At 40.9% G+C, this 18418-nt stretch overlaps 1 protein-coding gene across 1 annotated transcript; it reads right to left on the bottom strand.

The window, feature by feature from the left end:
• Positions 1 to 2338: 2338 nt before the first annotated feature.
• LOC308080934 (uncharacterized protein) lies at positions 2339 to 11176 on the bottom strand. The gene is made up of 5 exons (XM_080423049.1): positions 10973 to 11176; positions 10012 to 10147; positions 5524 to 5853; positions 4592 to 4740; positions 2339 to 3670 (listed from the first exon to the last, which is right to left on the bottom strand). The coding sequence occupies exons 1-5, from the start codon at positions 10976 to 10978 to the stop codon at positions 3542 to 3544; spliced, it is 750 nt and encodes a 249-aa protein (XP_080279175.1). The 5' UTR covers positions 10979 to 11176; the 3' UTR covers positions 2339 to 3541.
• Positions 11177 to 18418: the final 7242 nt, after the last annotated feature.

Here is an 18418-nt window from a genome sequence, read left to right as displayed (position 1 = left end):
TCAAGGGTCCTGGAAAAATATTTGGCTATGCATTGTTTTTGGCTATTGATTTTGTTAATACAAAACATTTTCATAAACATGTATAACATTACACGAAATATGTAACATAAGTAGTTTTTCGCCGAACGGGCTGTGTGATGGCATATATTATTTAAATAAAATAAGTCATACGGATGCCATAATGAGTCTTCCAGTGAGCTATGCCCTAATTTTGCACAACATTTTGAATGAAATTGTACTATTCTATATTCTATGCTTTATTTTTGCTACACTGCCTATCTTTGGGCATTCTACATAGGAGTAAGAGACACATTATTGCGCTGAATGATTGTTATATAGGCCTGGAAATTGGGCTAAATATTCTGGAAAAGTTTTGGAAATTCATTGCTAAAAATGTGTGGGGACCCTGTTATTACAAAACATACAGTAACCACTTCAGTCCTATACTGTATACATTTCGGCCATTCGAAAATAGCAGATCTACAAGCTCACGTGTCACGATGCGACGCATTGTGAGCTTGTAGATCTGCTATTTTCAAAAGATTTTATACATTTGAAAACTTGTAATGGGACATTCTGCATAATGGGTACTTTTACTTTTGGTACTTTAAGTGCATTTTTACATTTTGAATTCCGGACTTTTACTAAGAGAGTATTTCTACATTGCAGTACTGATACTTTTACTAGGTAAAACATTTGAGTACTTTTTCCACCACTGTTAATTTAGCTGCGTGTTAAATTAAATGTAACTCTCGGAGTTAAAGAGCCATGAGGTTACATTTGGTTCCATTCTTACGGCCTTTGAGTTACAGACCCGTAAGGGTTAATTTGAGAAACGGTGGTTTAGAACACATTTTGCACAGAAGCGAAGCAAAGTAAATCACAGTGTTCAGACAGGAAACGGATCAGGGCGATACACCGTTTGAGGTGTTTGCTATCGGTGCCGACGATCTGGCTGTCGTCAGCTGCACCCAAGATAACCTTTAAGACCCAGAAAACCCCCGCAGCAGTTACTTGGTACCTCTTTCTCTACCAAACGGCAGAACACACCGTGAAATCCTCAGTGCTGTTTTCAACTCTGAAGAGTTGAAATAACACTTGAATCGGAAATGACGTTTGATTCAGTCAAATACAGTCATTACCATGATATTGGGCCTTTCATATGAAACGTGCTGCTCAAAGGGCTTTATATTAACCCATTAAGACCTGGAACGCATCTGTGTCACTTTTTAATTTGAAAAATAGCAGATCTACAAGCTCGTAGCGCGGCACACTTGTAGATCTGCTATTTTTTTTTCAAATCGTGAAAATGTGTGCAAATCTTTGAATATATATTGTTTTAAAGCGAACATTTTTAACTCAAATCTTTGCTTCTGGGGGGGTCCCTGGAACAAGATGGGGGTCCACGACCAAACACAAACTCATTTTGGGGGTCCTTGACATGAAAAAGTTTGAGCACCACTAATATAGAAACATACGTTTTTCTCAGAAAACTGTTGGGAATTAGAAGACATTTGTAGAATCGGCTTCAGGTCTTAATAAGAAAAGAACAAGAAACGTTTTACCATAAAAAGAATGAACCAAGGACAACTTAAAAAGAAATCAGCAAAAATGTGTTTAACGATATTAAGGTTTACTGGAAAAAGAAATGCCTTACAATGTTAAGAAATTATGCTATAGAAAGGCCCAAACATACATGTTTCTTAGTTGTTTACATTTTTCTACAGAGCCTGAGTCTAATCTCCTTCAGTAAGGTGTTCCATTATTGAAGAAAGCTGCATCTTCAATGTATTTATGCATAACTAGCAAGCCTACAGTTTTAAGAGCCTTAGATCTGGAGCAGGGACATAAAACCAGTCTGTGATGTATGTAGGCCCGACTGGAGCTCAGCAGTTCCTTAAACCTTTTAGCTCGAGACCCAAAAGAGACATTTTTTTGTCTCCCTGGGACCCAAACTAGTGAAAATAGCAGATCTACGACTACAAGCTCACAACGCGGATGGGCTGTTTTCAGTCACTCTTCTTAGTCTTTTTCTTTCTAAATGTATGGAATTTCTCAGATTTTGTTTTATTCATGAAATCCTTCTCTCTCCCCATTTCCTGTCAGCCTACTATCCTGTCAAATAAAGGCATAAAAGCCCCAAAAATCTTACTTGGTAGAAAATTTGGAAAGCATTTTGAAATAATTCAAAACAAAATGTAGGGAACAAAAAATAAAGGGATATTACTTAGTTGTGACCCATAAAAATCAGTCCACTGTTTGGGAACCACAGTGCTGTAGCTGACTATTTGAAGAATATACTTTTGCTCTTTTGTGGGCGGAGCTTGGAGGGGATTCCTTTCCGTCTATTTTAAATGTTGTGTCAGAGAGTTTGTGAATGATTCAATGAACCACAGTGGTTGTGGTTGAAGCCCCCTCACACACACACACACACACACACACACACACACACACACACACACACACACACACACACACACACACACACACCACACCATGTGACTGTCTGCTTCTGTCTACTACTAGACCACAAAACCAGGGGGTTCACTATCTGTGTGTGTGTGTGTGTGTGTGTGTGTGTGTGTGTGTGTGTGTGTGTGTGTGTGTGTGTGTGTGTGTGTGTGTGTGTGTGTGTGTGTGTGTGTCCGCGTGCGTGCGCGTGCGTACGTGCGCGTGACAAAGACAAGACAAGAAGTGGGTACTGTAAGTCGCTCTGGATAAAGATCATCTGCTAAATGCCTAAATTGTAAATTGCTCTGGGTAACAATGATATGACCTATATTATATTATATTATATTATATTATATTATATTATATTATATTATATTATATTATATTGCATTGTAATAGGCAATGTAACCATGTTACCTCGTTTTAACTAAGAGTCTTGTGCTGTGAATGGAACCGTGCTATACTTAAACTTAAACAGAAAAACCAAACAAACAAAAAGAACATGTTTTTTTCATGCCTATACAGTGTTGTTGTACATTTCAAAGGCAGCTGGTTCTGAGAAAACACTTAGCATTAAGAATTCACCTGCCGTTCTTATACTAAACACTTGAATCCACACAGTGAAGTCCTTAGTGTTAATTTAACTCAGAAGAGTGCTGAAATGGAACCAAATGGGTTCCATTTCTACACTCTTCAGAGTTAAATTAACACTGAAGATTCCACTGTGTGCTGTGTTGTTGACAAACCACAACGAAACCTCTGAGGCGAGACTGTCAGTTAGTCCTCCAGAGCAGCAATAATATGGATCAGAAGTGGTTGCTGGGATGTTGAACTTATTGATCAGAAGTGGTTGCTGGGATGTAGAATCACTGATCAGAAGTGGTTGCTGGGATGTAGAATCACTGATCAGAAGTGGTTGCTGGGATGTAGAATCATTGATCAGAAGTGGTTGCTGGGATGTAGAATCATTGATCAGAAGTGGTTGCTGGGATGTAGAATCATTGATCAGAAGTGGTTGCTGGGATGTAGAGTCATTGATCAGAAGTGGTTGCTGGGATGAAGAGTCATTGATATGTATAAAGTTTGTATGCTAACAGAAGTGCCTGCTAGGGGTTTGGACTCTGGTGTTCTTGTGGGGGCTCTTGTGGCCCCCGGGCGGGCGTCTGGGTTTGGTGTTCATGTAGTCACTGTGGTTGGAATCCAGCTGTCTCAACCTGCCCTGTATGAGACACATGATGTAAACATCTGTATGAGACGCATGATGCAAACATCTGTATGAGACACATGATGTAAACATCTGTATGAGACACATGATGTAAACATCTGTATGAGACACATGATGTAAACATCTGTATGAGACACATGATATAAACATATGTACATACTCAGTTCCATTGGGTGGGGTATCCCCCCAACTTTTGGGATGAAGAAAAAAAAAAAATGAAAAAACCTCCGACATCTAGACTTCATGGAATACTTTTTGTACCGAAGCAACCGAATTAACCGAATTAAAGTAACAAAAACACCCAAAAAAATAACAAACCCGGTAAAACAACGTGCACACGTGCACTGAGAACATGTCCCTTCGGTTCTAAAATGCCCTCTGCGTCCTTGGTACTAACTGCTTCTCCAAAGCCACAATACTAGAGGGAGCGACCATGATCTGGTATCACCCAAATTTAGAACGAACATGGGAAAATTCTCTTTCTACTACTCTGCCACCCAGTGTTGATTTCGTCGACTAAAACTATGACGAAAAATGTCTGTCGACCACCTTTTTTCACTGACGAAAAATAAATATAAACTAAGCTATGATGACTAAAACTATGACTAAATATATTGACAATTTTGTCAACAAATAAAAACTAGACTAAAATGTTAGGAAGGGATCTAGTGGAGAAGAGATCCAGTAGAACTAACACAAGTCATCATGGGTGCGCGCAGGTGTCACAGACCGAAAATAGCAGATCTACAGAGCTTGTAGATCTGCTATTTTCGGCATGCAGCTAAGTGAAAATCTGCCATTTTGATGGCATCACGGCCCGCCAAAAATAAATCTTAGGATATTTAGTAAAACATTTCAGGTGACTAAAATATGACTAAAACTAAACTATATTGTTTCCCTGGGTAAACGTCTTACCCAGATGACCATGGCGATGATGGTGACAGTCAGACTGTAGGTCCCCAGGACAGCCGTCCCCATCACCCACATCCAGTCAGGGACCGCAGCACGCTCACAGCCGTGTGACCCGTTCACGCTCTGTTCAGCCTGACACGAGCACTGGTGTTCTACAGGGACACAGTATAGAATAATAATACTATTATGGCACTTTTTAAGAACAGAAACAGCCGGTGTCACACTACGCTGTCAGCCTACGAAGCAGGACCTCAACTCGGAGCTATGGTGGAGGTTGAGGTTCCAAAAGGGGCTCCCCTGCCCCTGGCATGTGCTACTACTGTACTTTGCCCTGTTGTGACTCCGCCCTTGCTCACCCACCCCCCCCCTCCCCTCCCCTCCCTGTGCCACCTGATTGAGAGACTGCGTCCACCTGGGTTACTCAGCTGAAGAGACGTTGGTTAATGGGTCTTGAAGCTATATTAAGGACTTTGTGTTTGATGGCCTTGGTTTCCTGAGTTTATGCTCGGCATAAGGGTCCTATGTCTATACAGTTCCAAGGGTCCTGACAGAAATAATGACATTATTGACATTTAAGAGGGATTTAAAGCGGGGCACAGGTTCGGCAGGCCTTATCTCTCCGGGCAAGGCCTTCAGAAGTGTCGGGGCTCTAACTAATCGCAGAGGCACGGTCACCTTTCCTTTTTAAGAGGCTCTTTGGAATGATCAACCGTGCTTTGCCCCGAAGATCTGAGGTTGCGGGGTGGCACATGATAGGGTGCAAGACATAGGGCCCTATTTTCGCCGGTGCCTTCCCATTATCCCTAAACATCTTTGCCATTTTTTACTATATAAAAAAATAATCAAATAGTTCAAAATAGCCAATCTACAAGCTCACAACGTGTCGATGTGCTATCTTCACAAATTTTGGGATAGACTGACTGACGACACAGTACCTTCCACGTGGACGTACACGTGGCGGCCACACGTTTTCTTCACAGGAGGCGGCTCCCACACTTTGGCCTCGCAGCTGTAGAAGCCGGCGTTCTCCGTCGAGACCCTGGAGAGAACGTACGAGATGCCTCCTCTGCCCCCCTCGGGGTTGACCTCGACGGTGACCCCCATGCCTCTGTGGTCGGGCTTGGTCGTTGCATTGCTTCCCTTGCTGTACGTTTCCATCTCGACCTGGCCCGCGAGGAGACTAAATATCACCATGTCGCCACTCACGTCGGGACAGGACACGGTCACGCTGTCACCGGCCGCCACGCACACTACCTTCAGATGATCTGATGAACGGGGACAGAAGTCAGGTCAGTTTATCAGGTGGGTATATGTATCCCTAAAATATATACATACATACATACATACATACATACATACATACATACATACATACATAGAACATTTGTTATGTTAAAAAGCTGTTATGCACCTTGAGACTGGTAGGTATAGAGGAGTAGTGGAAGAGGAGAGGGTTTGTATTTATTGTGACATTGTGGATATTGAGAGTGAGTTCCATTTTGTTTTTTATTGCCCTTTGTATCATGACCTGCGTCAAAAATTATTTAAGAGGTGTAGAAACCCGGATTTGATTTGGTTGGATGACGCACAGAGACTTACATGGATTTTTGAGCACAGGATATTTGCACTTGCGGAGTATTTGGAAGGGGCCTGGGACAGACGGGCAAAAAGAACATACATGTGAAGTGTAATTTATTTGATTTATTTTTGTTTTGTTTTGGGTGTTTGCCAAACGTTTTCCTTTGTGCAGTCTTCTATGAAGAGAATTTGATATTGTTTATTTATGTTTTGGTGTCTAATAATCCCGTAAGGGATGGGTCTTTTTTGACAAGACACGGAAATAAAAATTAATTAATTAATTAATTAATTCATTCATTCATACATACATACATACATACATACATACATACATACACACACACACACACACACACACACACACACACACACACACACACACACACACACACACACACACACACACACACACACACACACACACACACACACACACACACACACACTTGGTGGTATTGAAAGACGGACAGCAATTGTTGCATCCACTCTCTGTGGCAGCAACAAACTGAAGCCTAAAAGCCTGCCGTTACATTATCCCAGCTAGGGCTGTGCCTGCAAGTTGATGTCTATAAAAAGACACCTGGTGCTCATGTGTGAGTGAATGTGTGTGTGTGTGTGTGTGTGTGTGTGTGTGTGTGTGTGTGTGTGTGTGTGTGTGTGTGTGTGTGTGTGTGTGTGTGTGTGTGTGTGTGTGTGTGTGTGTGTGTGTGTGTGTGTGTGTGTGTGTGTGTGTGTGTGTGTGTGTGTGTGTGTGTGTGTGAGAATGTGTGTGTGTGTGTGTGTGTGTGTGTGTGAATGTGTGTGTGTGTGTGTGATTTAATGGGGTAGACAATACAGTGTGGTGACTGGGGGTCAGCAGCATTTTGAAGAGGTTTCTGCCTCTCATGCTGATGCTACACATACCCTGTTTTTGTAACGTTCAAAACATAGTCAGAACAGAAGACTGTGTCATCTATTATGAATGATTACTGCTTTAGTGCTTTTTTATGATTAATGCTTTAATAACAAAACCCATTAAGACCTGAGGCCGGTAATAAAAATAACTTCTATATCCTAACTGTAAAACGTATGTTGCTAATGGTATATCAGTGGTTCTCAAATTTCCTCATAAACCCTGTAAACGGCATTGACCGGAGTCCCCCAGGGGTCTATACTAGGCCCCCTCCTGTTTTCTTTTTTTTTTAACCTCCAGTCTACGCAGAATCTCTCAGCCGAAAATAGCCTATATCTATAAAGCTTGCGACATGTTGTGAAGCTTGTAGATCGGCTATTTTCATTGAATATTCGCCCCAGATTAATGACACTAGGGGTGATAATATATATTTAAGCGCCACAACGAGTCGTAAGGCCAGACCGCACCAATGCAACTCCTTACAGCTTCCATTGGGGATAATGGTTGTAAGTAGTTGCATGTTGCATACATTTCGGCCATTTGAAAATAGCAGAGCTACAAGCTCACAATGCTTCGCATCGCGACGCATTGTGAGCTTGTAGATCTGCTATTTTCAGAAGGACTTTTACTTGTAACAGAGTATTTCTACATTGCACTGTTGATAATTCTACTTAAAGGGTTAGTTCACCCCAAAAGAAATATTTTTCCTATGGATTAGTCACCCCATGGAGACTTGAATTCATGGATATTTTTTAGTTTTTGTCTCATTCCTAAAACAATAAAAAAAATCCGGTAGGAGACACAAAAGAGTCTCCTTTGTGTCTCCTACCGGAGTCACCGCCGGTCATCAAACAGATAGAAATATAAGTAATTTTTTGGGTGAACTGTCCCTTTAAGTAAAACACCATTTGGTTCTGTTCTGCACGTGACAAAGCTGCTCGCTCAACATTTCTAAATGCCAATTGTTGATACGTGTATCTCTACATGGATGATCATATCAGACACAGACACAGAGGCAGGATGCATACACTGTGACCCACATATACAGCTATGGAAAGGAAATGGCTTTTCTTTTCTGATCTGCAGATCCTGCAGAACATTCTCATGACAATAAGCTGTTACAGCATCATGCATTATTTCCCCTCACACAGCTTCAAGCTCATTCAATCCGTGAACACGTCTGTGTCATTTTAAGATTCATTTTGGCTATTCAAAGACAGCAGATCTACAAGCTCATAGCGCGGCACCGAGTGCCGCGCTATGAGCTTGTAGATCTGCTATCTTTGCTTCTGGGTGTCCCTGGAACAACATATTTTGAGATGGGGCTATTCAAAAACAGCAGATATACAAGCTCATATGATGCATATGATGCTATGAGCTTGTATATCTGCTATTTTTTTTAAAGAAATCGTGAAAATGTGTGAAAAACTTTGTATGTATATATATATATATATATATATATACATATACATTTTAACTCCAATCTTTGCTTCTGGGGGTCCCTGGAACAAAATATTTTGAGATAGGGCGGTCCGCGGACAAATACATATGATTTTGGGGGTACTTGACATGAAAAAAGTTTGAGAACCACTGATATTATAGCAACATACGTTTAAAAGAATCCTGTTAGGATTTAGAAGACATTTATAGAATCCTCCAGACGCAAGGATTTGAGTAAAAAAAAATCACGATTCTTTCAAAAAATAAATGCAGATCTACAAGCTTGTAGATCTGCATTTTTTTGAATAGTCAAAGAAATGTGAAAATGACACAGATGCCTTCCCGGTCTTAATGGGTTGTTATGGTGATCATTTCTCAGTAATAAAAACTAACTTCACTCCCCCACACACACACACACACACACACACACACACACACACACACACCATCTTTCCACAATAACATACCCGTGGCATTTGTCATCTTTTCAACCATAGCTTTTATTTTTCTTCTTTTTCAGATGTAAGCCAAAGGTTGGTCACGTGACGTTAGTGGAACAACGGAGTCAGCTTGGTGTGTTTGAGCTCAGACGCCTCACACTGTGGTTTGATGCCAGTGAGTCACAACCTTTTTCTCTTTTTTTTTTCATTTCAAGAACTCACACTTTGATAAGCTTTAGGCCAGGGTTTCTCAAAGTGGCTGCCGTGGCACCCTAGGGTGTCGTGAGTGCAGAGTTACACTGTACTTAATGAGTTATTTTCCCATCAACCCCAACTCTCTCCACCAAAAATAGCAGATCTACAAGCTCACAACGCGTCACGTTGTGACGCGTTGTGAGCTTGTAGATCTGCTATTTTTGGTGAACGTTCCCCCCCCAGACTATAGGGATGCTGGGGTTTTAAGTGGTTTAAACGTCAAGTATAAAGTTATTTTCTAGTCTGTTCTAATGGAAACGGATATCCCTCTGTGACATACCGTATCATAGGAGGAGATATTTGCATATTTACGCAGCGTAATAGGACCATAAGATTCAAAAATAATTAACAGTGTAATTTCAGGGCTGCCCTGAGTCAAAAAGGTTTGAGAACCACTCACTGCTCTAGGGCCATTGTTTCCCGTGTCGCAAGTAAACATCCCTTTATTGTTTGGTTTCCTACATTGAAAAAGATGATATATATATTATTTCAAAAGATCATAATTGTCTCTATGATCGTTTACCGCAACGGTAACACTTGCTATGCATACCGTGTCTATAGTGCATTATAAACATACTTGTAATGCATTGTAATCTGCTTATAACACTGTATAATTATAGTTATAAGAACTCATAAATAGTCATAATGCTTAACAACAATAGAAAGGAGCCCAATGGAAACAAGCCATAGGGTTTCTTGGGTTTGAAATCCTCTTAGCAGACCTTGTATTGAACTGAACTTTCATGTGCTTTTTTTTTTTTTTTTTAGCAAACTGCTAATAAAGTATTCAATCAATCAAACAAACATATGGAACGTACTGGTGTTGGTGGTACAGTTGTCACTTTGGCCCTCCGTGGCCCCAGAGGATGATGATGATGATGATGATGATGATGAGGACACGCCCCCACAGCTCAGCAGCACCATGAGAACAACCCAGCACACCATGGTGTCTTCCTGCAAGAAGTATTCACATGTTTTACTCAAGTAAAAGTACCGATACTGCAGTGTAGATATTACTCTGTTACCCGTAGAAGTCCCGTATTCAAAATGTACCAGAGTAAAAGTACGAAAGTATCGCCATCAAAATATACTTAAAGTACCAAGAGTAAAGTTGTGCAGAATGTCGCCATTTCACAAGTTCAACATGTATAAAAAATCTTTTGAAAATAGCCGATCTACACGCTCACAATGCGTCGCATGGCAACGCATTTTGAGCTTGTAGATCTGCTATTTTCTAAAAAGTAACTAAAGAGTAAAAAAGTTGAATATTTGCCTCTGAGATGTAGTGTAGTAGAAGTAAAAGTCTCGAAAATTGGAAATACTGAAGAAAGTAGAAATACCTCAAAATTGTACAAATGTACTTATTAGTTACTTAACCCCACTGCCTGCATGAAGGCCTGCTATAATCATCATAATAATCACATAATGACAAATTCTTTGAGATAATGGCAAAGACATTTTGCACAATCGTCATAATCATTTCCACGTCGAATGTTCGTTATAGTTTCAAGCATTTTTAGAAAATAGCGGAAATAGCGTTTTGAGCTTGTAGATCGGCATTAAACAAAAAAAGTAGGCTATAAAGTTACATTATAATATAAGTTATTTGTCATATCTGCCCTGTGCACCTTTTTGTTTTACGAAGCCTAAAAAGCCAAACAGAAATGTAATTTTCATTCATAAATGCTGCTATAACAGAACAACAGAAACACTATTAAATCACAATTATTTGTATAAAACAATTCATCTTTTAAATGTTGTAATGGTGAACAGCCATACCTGCATGAGGTGGTCTTGTGTAAAACAACGGCTTCACTGACAGTTGATAGTGTGTGAGCTAATTAGAGTAATAATAACTGTAATTAATTACCAATAATAGTAATTAGAAGAACAATACTAATACGATGAGCCCTCTCTCTCCAAAGAGTCTAAATCATCAGCTTGAAGTGATTCTCCATAGTTACTATCATCAGCTCCTCTAAGTGTGTGTGTGTGTGTGTGTGTGTGTGTGTGTGTGTGTGTGTGTGTGTGTGTGTGTGTGTGTGTGTGACAGCTAGAGAGAGCTGGATGTCTCCGCCTCTAAACCTCACATCCTGTGGTTAAGATCAGTGGTGGAAAACGTACTCACATCTTTTACTTAAAGGGATAGTTCACCCCAAAAAAAAATTCACTTTTTTTCTATGGATTAGTCACCCCAATGTTTTTGTCTCATTCCTAAGCCAATAATTTGATGACCAGCGGTTCCGGTAGGAGACACAAAGGAGACTGTTTGTGTCAACGACCGGAACCGCTGCAGGTCATCAAATTATTGTCTTAGGAATGAGACAAAAACTAAACAATATCCATGAATTCAAGTCTCCATGGGGTAAATGATCCATAGAAAGAAAGTCATTTGGGGGGTGAAGGTACAATATTTGCCCCTGGATATAGTGGAGTAGAAGTAAAAGTACTGAAAATGTAAAATACTCCAGTAAAGTGAAGATTCCTTACATTTATACTTGAGTACAGTAAATGTACTTAGTTACTTTCCACCACTGGGTAAGATACCCTACTAGGTGGAATGCCCTACCAAAAGCTGTGAAGGAGTGTAAAACCCTACTCTCCTTCAAACCCCCCCCCCCCCCCTCCTCGAACTGTTTACTGTACATATTTTTTTTTTCTTTTCTTATTTTTAAACAGTTTTTATGATGTTCTGCATAGTAGTGTATATCTGTCTGTCATTTAATGTCTCTATATGAATTGAGTACAAAGGACCCCAATGGAAACAAGCCATATGGCTTTCTTGCGTGTTGAAATGTACTTTCATGTGCTTTTTTCTGCAAACTTCTAATAAAGTATTCAATCAATCAAACATGTATGTGCTGCTGCCTCCCAGAGTCTCTGTGACCTTTGAACTGATGCATGCTGTGGTTAGTGAAGGGATAACTATAGGCCCTCCTGTATTCCCTCCTGTATTCCTTTACAACAACACTATTTTTCAACGTTATAAAGCTGCAATTTAAATTTGCTGTGGGTTAACCCATTAAGACCTGAAGCCGATTCTACAAATGTTTTCTAAATCCCAGCTGTTTTCTGAAAAAAACGTATGTTTCTATATCAGTGGGTATATCCTAGGGTAGTTAATACCCTCACAAAAACATGTAGTAATCCTGGTCGCTATACCGCCTCCCCCATGACAGCCGGGGCGCCTGATGGAGGGGAAGGGAACTGGTTGGAATAACGTGTTCCTTCCACGCGCTACGTCCAACCAGGGAAACTCCCCCCTGTCAAGTGATAAGAAGGTCAGTTGGCTCTCATGCATTGAAGGAAGCATGAGCTCGGCCCTGGCCTCCCTAGGCTGAAGGGGACTGGTGTAGCGCTGGTGTAGGGCAGGTGTAGCGCCCAGGATCACTTAGGAAATTGGCACCGGGTGAAAAAAATGGGTTATAAAGATCGCGGGATAAAAATGTAAGTAAAAAAAAGAAAAAAGTTTGCTTTAAAACACTATATATTCAAAGATTTAGTTTGTAGATCTGCTATTTTTGAATAGCCAAAGTGTAAAATAATGCTTTTTTAGCTCAAAGGAAAAAGTGACACAGATGCGTTCCATGTCTTAATGGGTCAAAGTTATTTTTTATCTATTCTTTTTAGCTCTATATTCTGATATTAGTCAGTGCTATAGTATAGAGTGTTTGTTCAGTAACAGAACAATACTACACACACAAAGAAAATTGGTGCTTCAGTGGTTCTTTGAGATTCTTGTGGTGCTATATAGCACCGCAGTGGTTCTTAAGTGGTTCTTTCAGTGGTCGTGGTGCCTCAGCGGTTCTTCAGTGGTTCTTTGGGATTGTTGTGGTGCTATATAGCACCCTAGGGTTCTTCAGTGGTTCTTTGGGATAGTTGTGGTGCAGCATAATAAATAATACAATAAAATAAAAAATAAAAATTGTGCTGAGGTGCTTATATATAGCACCTCAGCACAATTATTGAAGTCCTATATAGCAGGGGTTTTCAACTGAATGTGAACCAGGGACCACCACCCTGATTAAGAATCAACCTGGGGACCATGTTGTGTTGGGTGAGATTAGAGCTAAGATTAGTGCTTTGCTAACACTTGCTACTGTATGCATGCATTCCATGATACATCCCACTGTTTCTCAACCAGTGGTCCATGGACTACACAGACACATGCAATTATATGGCCACATTTCCTAATAATGATGACTCAATCAGGCAATCCGGTACACTTCCCCTTCTTGAGATTCTAACTCCCTTTTCTGTGGAATTTCTTGACCTCCGACTTCCCAGAAACTGACAACATTGACATGTCATCATAGGTCACCAGGTCGATAATATGCACTGTTCCATGGAACAAGAAGAAAAAAACATATTGCAACATGGTCAGGGACCACATGCAATACCTTCAGGGACCACAAGTGATCCACGGACCACCTGTTGAAAACCCCTGCCTTACAACAACACAATGTTTCAACACTATAAAGCTGCAATTTAAAGTTATTTTTGATCTATTGTTTTTAGCTCTATATTCTGATATTAATCAGTGCTATAGTATAGAGTGTTTGTTCAGTAACAGAACAATACTACACACAGTGGTTCTTTGGGATGGTTGAGGTGCACTTTTCAAATCCAGAGTATTTCGTGAACCACACTGGTTGAGAACAGTGTGGTTCTCAATCTTTGCATGCCCTGCATGTCATCATCACAACCTTTATTTCAGCTCGGAGTACAGTTTGAGGGGCAGGCCCTCATTTTCAATGTAGCCGAGATACAGAACACAGTAATCAACAGGAATAGACATTCACATACAGCAACATAAAAATACATGAATCAGAATACAGAGAGAACTCAAAAACTAAAATACTCACGTCAATATGTATTATTTATTTAGATGTTTATGTGTGTGTGTGTGTGTGTGTGTTTTTTTAATGTGGGTGCCCTAGCAATTTTTGTATAGGGTAGTTGAATACAGCATTCTCATAATCACACATCGAATATCTAATAAATATATGAGGCCTGCCCAAATGTCTAATTCAAACAAAGCAGGTATGCACACATGTCAGTCAAATACATGAGCCATTTTAGTTCATCAGTAGCTTATTAATAGCCTACAGGCAGGGGCGGATTAACCCTTTGTGGTGCCCAGTGCTACAATCCGTTCTGGTGCCCCTTTTTCCAGCAGGACTTGGCTCAAGGGCTGGCAACAACCTGAAATTCAAGAAGAAAACGGCCTCCTGGTGGCGCTATAACAGGCCAATCTGAAAAATTCGGTTCAGAAGTTCGGCTTTGGCATCCAGGGAGTGTGTTCACAGTTTCGCAGTGATCGGGCCAACAGTACGGGAGATTAGCTGATCACAGACGGACGGACGGACGGATCAAGTGATTTCCAGTAAATTACTCTCTAGACCCAAGTCAAAGTGAAAGTTTGCAGCTGTCTGCCTTGTTACACAACCTCTGTTTTACAGCAGATCAGGCCACAAGCACGTGTGCTTAGGGGTCATAACGCCCATCCTTAAGTGCAGATCATCAGGCCATTTCTCAGAAAAGATTCCGACACAAATGAAAGTGAAAGTATGCAGCTGTCTGCCTTGTTACTATAACAATACAATGTTCAGTATTCATTACACAACCTCAGTTGAGTCAAAGGTTCAAGATTCATTATCTCCGCAAGGCTGGACGGCCGAAGGCCAGAGATAATTTTTCGTCCCTGCCCGTCCTTGTGTGTGTCTGTGTGTCTCTGCACAGCTGGACCGATTGTCGTGAAACTTTGCACACACACTCCATCCAAGTAGGCCATGGAAGGTTGTGCAGCGCAGAAAACGTACGCTTCACCGGCGAGTTTCGCCGTTTTAGCGCTCCTTCAGCAGCCTTTGCTTCAAAATTTAAGTCATTTGGTACCCCCCCAAGGTTGGTGCCCTGTGCTCCAGTACCTAAAGCCCTTCCGTTAAGCCGGCACTGCCTACAGGTTACAGTACAGCCCGAGGTGTATCTCCTGGAATCTCTGAAGAAACTGAAGAAAACTACAAATGGCTGCCAAGTGACGTAAACTCTCAGTGCTTCTTTCCTATTGGTTGGCTCCAAGTCAAAATTCACCATGCAGGGTATCATGTAACAAAACAACAGATCTACAAGCTAACAACAAGTCGCATTGCAACGCGCTGAGAGCTTGTAGATCTGTCCTTTTTGACAAGTGACGCTGAGAGCAGAAGGGACGCTGGACCACAGCGCAAGCTTTGAAGTTGGTCTCGAGCGGAACGGTACAATCCTCCTGAGAATAAAACAATATAACTGGGTCATCGTTGATTCATCAAGAAGAGAAGAAAGCAGCTTAAAGAAGAGGGAATGTTTTGAGGTGAGTGTTTAATGGCAAAGAATGTGGCTTTTGACCAGGGGCGGATTAAGCCTCCGTGGTGCCCCCCGGGAGCGTTTTGTTAATGGGGGGGGGGGATGGTGCGTGAAAAAAAAAGACGCTTCACCGGCGCGTTTCAATGTTGTAGCCCTCGGCGCTTTTCGCCGTTTTTTTTTTCTTCACGCCGTTTGGTGCTCCCCCCAAGGTTGGTGCCCTGTGCTTCAGCACCTCAAGCCCGTTGGATAAGCCACCACTGCTTTTGACGTTACAAGGGAAACTTTATTTTTGGTATAAATTTGCGATTTTGTACCGTGTTTTTGTCGTGTATTCTGGTGGCTTTGAAGACGGTGATAATGGATGTTATGGATATTAAGTATTTTAACAATATGAGCCTCCCACATGGCAAAAACACAGACTTTAACTATAGGTGTCTTCTCCAGCTCTTTATACAGTGCTTCTCAACCTTTTCAGGCCGCGACCCTCTAAATAATCATATTTGAACCGGGACCCCCCAAAATAATCATATTTGAACTGGGGACCCCCCAAAGTAATCATATTTGAACTGGGGACCCTCCACCCTGACAAGCACTTGAAATTGTAGGAGTTGAGAGGCAATATATTTAGTTTGACTCTGTTCCACAGATAAATATTGTGAGTTGCAAAGGCAGGCGTTGTGAGCTTGTACATCGGCTATTTTCATAATTTCTGCCCTTTTCTTATATATTCTTTTACAATTTGGCCAACGTTTGACCAGTTTGTAGTATAGTGTGTTGTTTTCTTTTGATGCGGTAATGGTCTTTTTTCTTTTCTTTCTTTTTTGAGGTGTTGAAAAGGTCTTAAAAGTCCTTACATTTTCACTTTACTGTCATCTGGGGACCCCCTCCCAAATCATGTGGGGACCCCCCTGGGGGTCCAGACCCACAGGTTGAGAACCACTGCTTTAGTAAGCAACGGGATACATACCAATTTCAGGCCAAAGGACAGTGAATTCATGCAGGATATTAGGCTACAGGATAAACAAGTGCATTTGTTGGAACAAAAACTAAAATAGCAGATTTACACTATTGGAACTGAAACACTATTATAACAGCCGAATAATGCAGCGCCCCGAATCTGAGTTGAACCATCGCCTCACTGCTTACCTGTCCAGCCATAGCTGAGTGGTTAGTGAGCCCGCCTAGGGAGCCAGAGGCCCTGTTTGCCCCAAGTACGATTCCAGGCCAGGTCAGCATATGTTTCGATGAAATGAAATTTGTCCCTGAGCAAGACTCTTAACCCCTAATTGCTCACAGGTTCTCATTGGAAACAAGACCGCAAGGACTTAATTGAACGACCTGTTAAAAAAAGGAATTATCCTTATCCCCTGCGCCAAAGGAACTAGCTCCCCTAGCGGAGGAAGTTGTGGCCGCATGGGGACGCTACACTATATAGCTACATTTAAGCCAGGGGTCTTCAACGTTTTCAGGCCAAGGACCCCTTGGCTGAGAGAGAGAGATAAAGCAGGGACCCCCAATATATATTGTATAGAATATAATCTTTTCATAGATTTCATAGATATTTCATAGACTTGTTTGACAACACTGTCATCAGTGTTGGATTCATTTTAATGTGTGTTTTCAGACTTTTAACCACATAAACCATCCATACTAAGTAAACATGACCCACTCTGTACTTGGTCTGCTCTTTTTCCCCCCTACACCAAACCTCTTTGCCGAAAATAGCAGATCTACAAGCACACGCGCGAGGCGTTGTGTGCTTGTAGATCTGCTATTTTTGGCTAAAGTTCTCCTCAGAATAGGGATGCTTGGTTGAAGTGGTTAATGTAAAAATCACACAGATTTGGCGGACCCCCTGTAGTAACTCTGAGGACCCCTTATGGGTCCCGGACCCCCTGTTGAAGACCTCTGATTTAAGCCAATAAATGTGTTTGCTGTCCTGATTAGGGGAAATTGGTGCCCCGCCAATTTACAAACAGCTGAACAATCTAAACTCCAGCTTGTGTTTATTTAATTGTGTATTTGTATTGATTAATGTATTGATGTATTTATTATGTATATGAGGACCAGCACAACCTCAATACTGAAGGGCTGAGATTGAGAATAGAGTGTAATGCTGGCATGTGTCCAGTAGATGGCGTAGCAGGATCTAGAATGGAACAACAGACTCAAGAGTATTTGGAACTGTACAGTAACCAAGGAGTAAAATTACAACATTAATCTTTTATGTTCATTACCAGTGATGGAAAAAGTACTCGATTTTCTTACTTAAGTAAAAGTATCAATACCATCATGTAGAAATACTCTGGTACAAGTAAAAGTCCAGTAATCAAAATTTACTTGAGTAAAAGGCGCTTTGTGAGCTTGTAGATCTGCTATTTTCAAATGGCCGAAGTGGTTTAATGTATGCTTTGTAATAATATTCAAAACCTTCAAAGTAACTAGTAACTAAAGTTTTCAAATAATTGTAGTGGAGTTAAAAAGTACAATATTTGCCTCTGAGATGTAGTGGAGTAGAAGTAAAAGTACTGAAATTTGAAAATACCCCAGTAAAGTAAAAAAGATCACACCCTGTGTGAAGTGGGCGGTGTCTTGCTAGCTAATCACAATACTGAAGTCAACCAATCATGTACAAAAAGTAAATACATTTATTGAAACACTCTTTATGATGGACGAAACCATAACTTGAAAAAAACAAATTTATGGTTTTTTTTTCAAGTTATGGTTTCTTATATAGGGCTATGCACATGTGTCATGTGACACTGGCCAATCACAGTCCTGAATAGACTGTGATTGGCCAATCACGGTGCAGGATAATTGTACAAATTTCCAAACCTCACTTATAGGGGCGGTTTCACAGCACAGGATAATTGTACAAATTTC

The sequence above is a fragment of the Gymnoscopelus braueri genome (assembly GCF_963280865.1).
Source record: "Gymnoscopelus braueri genome assembly, chromosome: 24".
Taxonomy (NCBI): Eukaryota; Metazoa; Chordata; class Actinopteri; order Myctophiformes; family Myctophidae; genus Gymnoscopelus; species Gymnoscopelus braueri.
The sequence above is the reverse complement of the archived record's forward strand: the minus strand, read 5'-3'. Positions and strand labels throughout refer to the sequence as shown.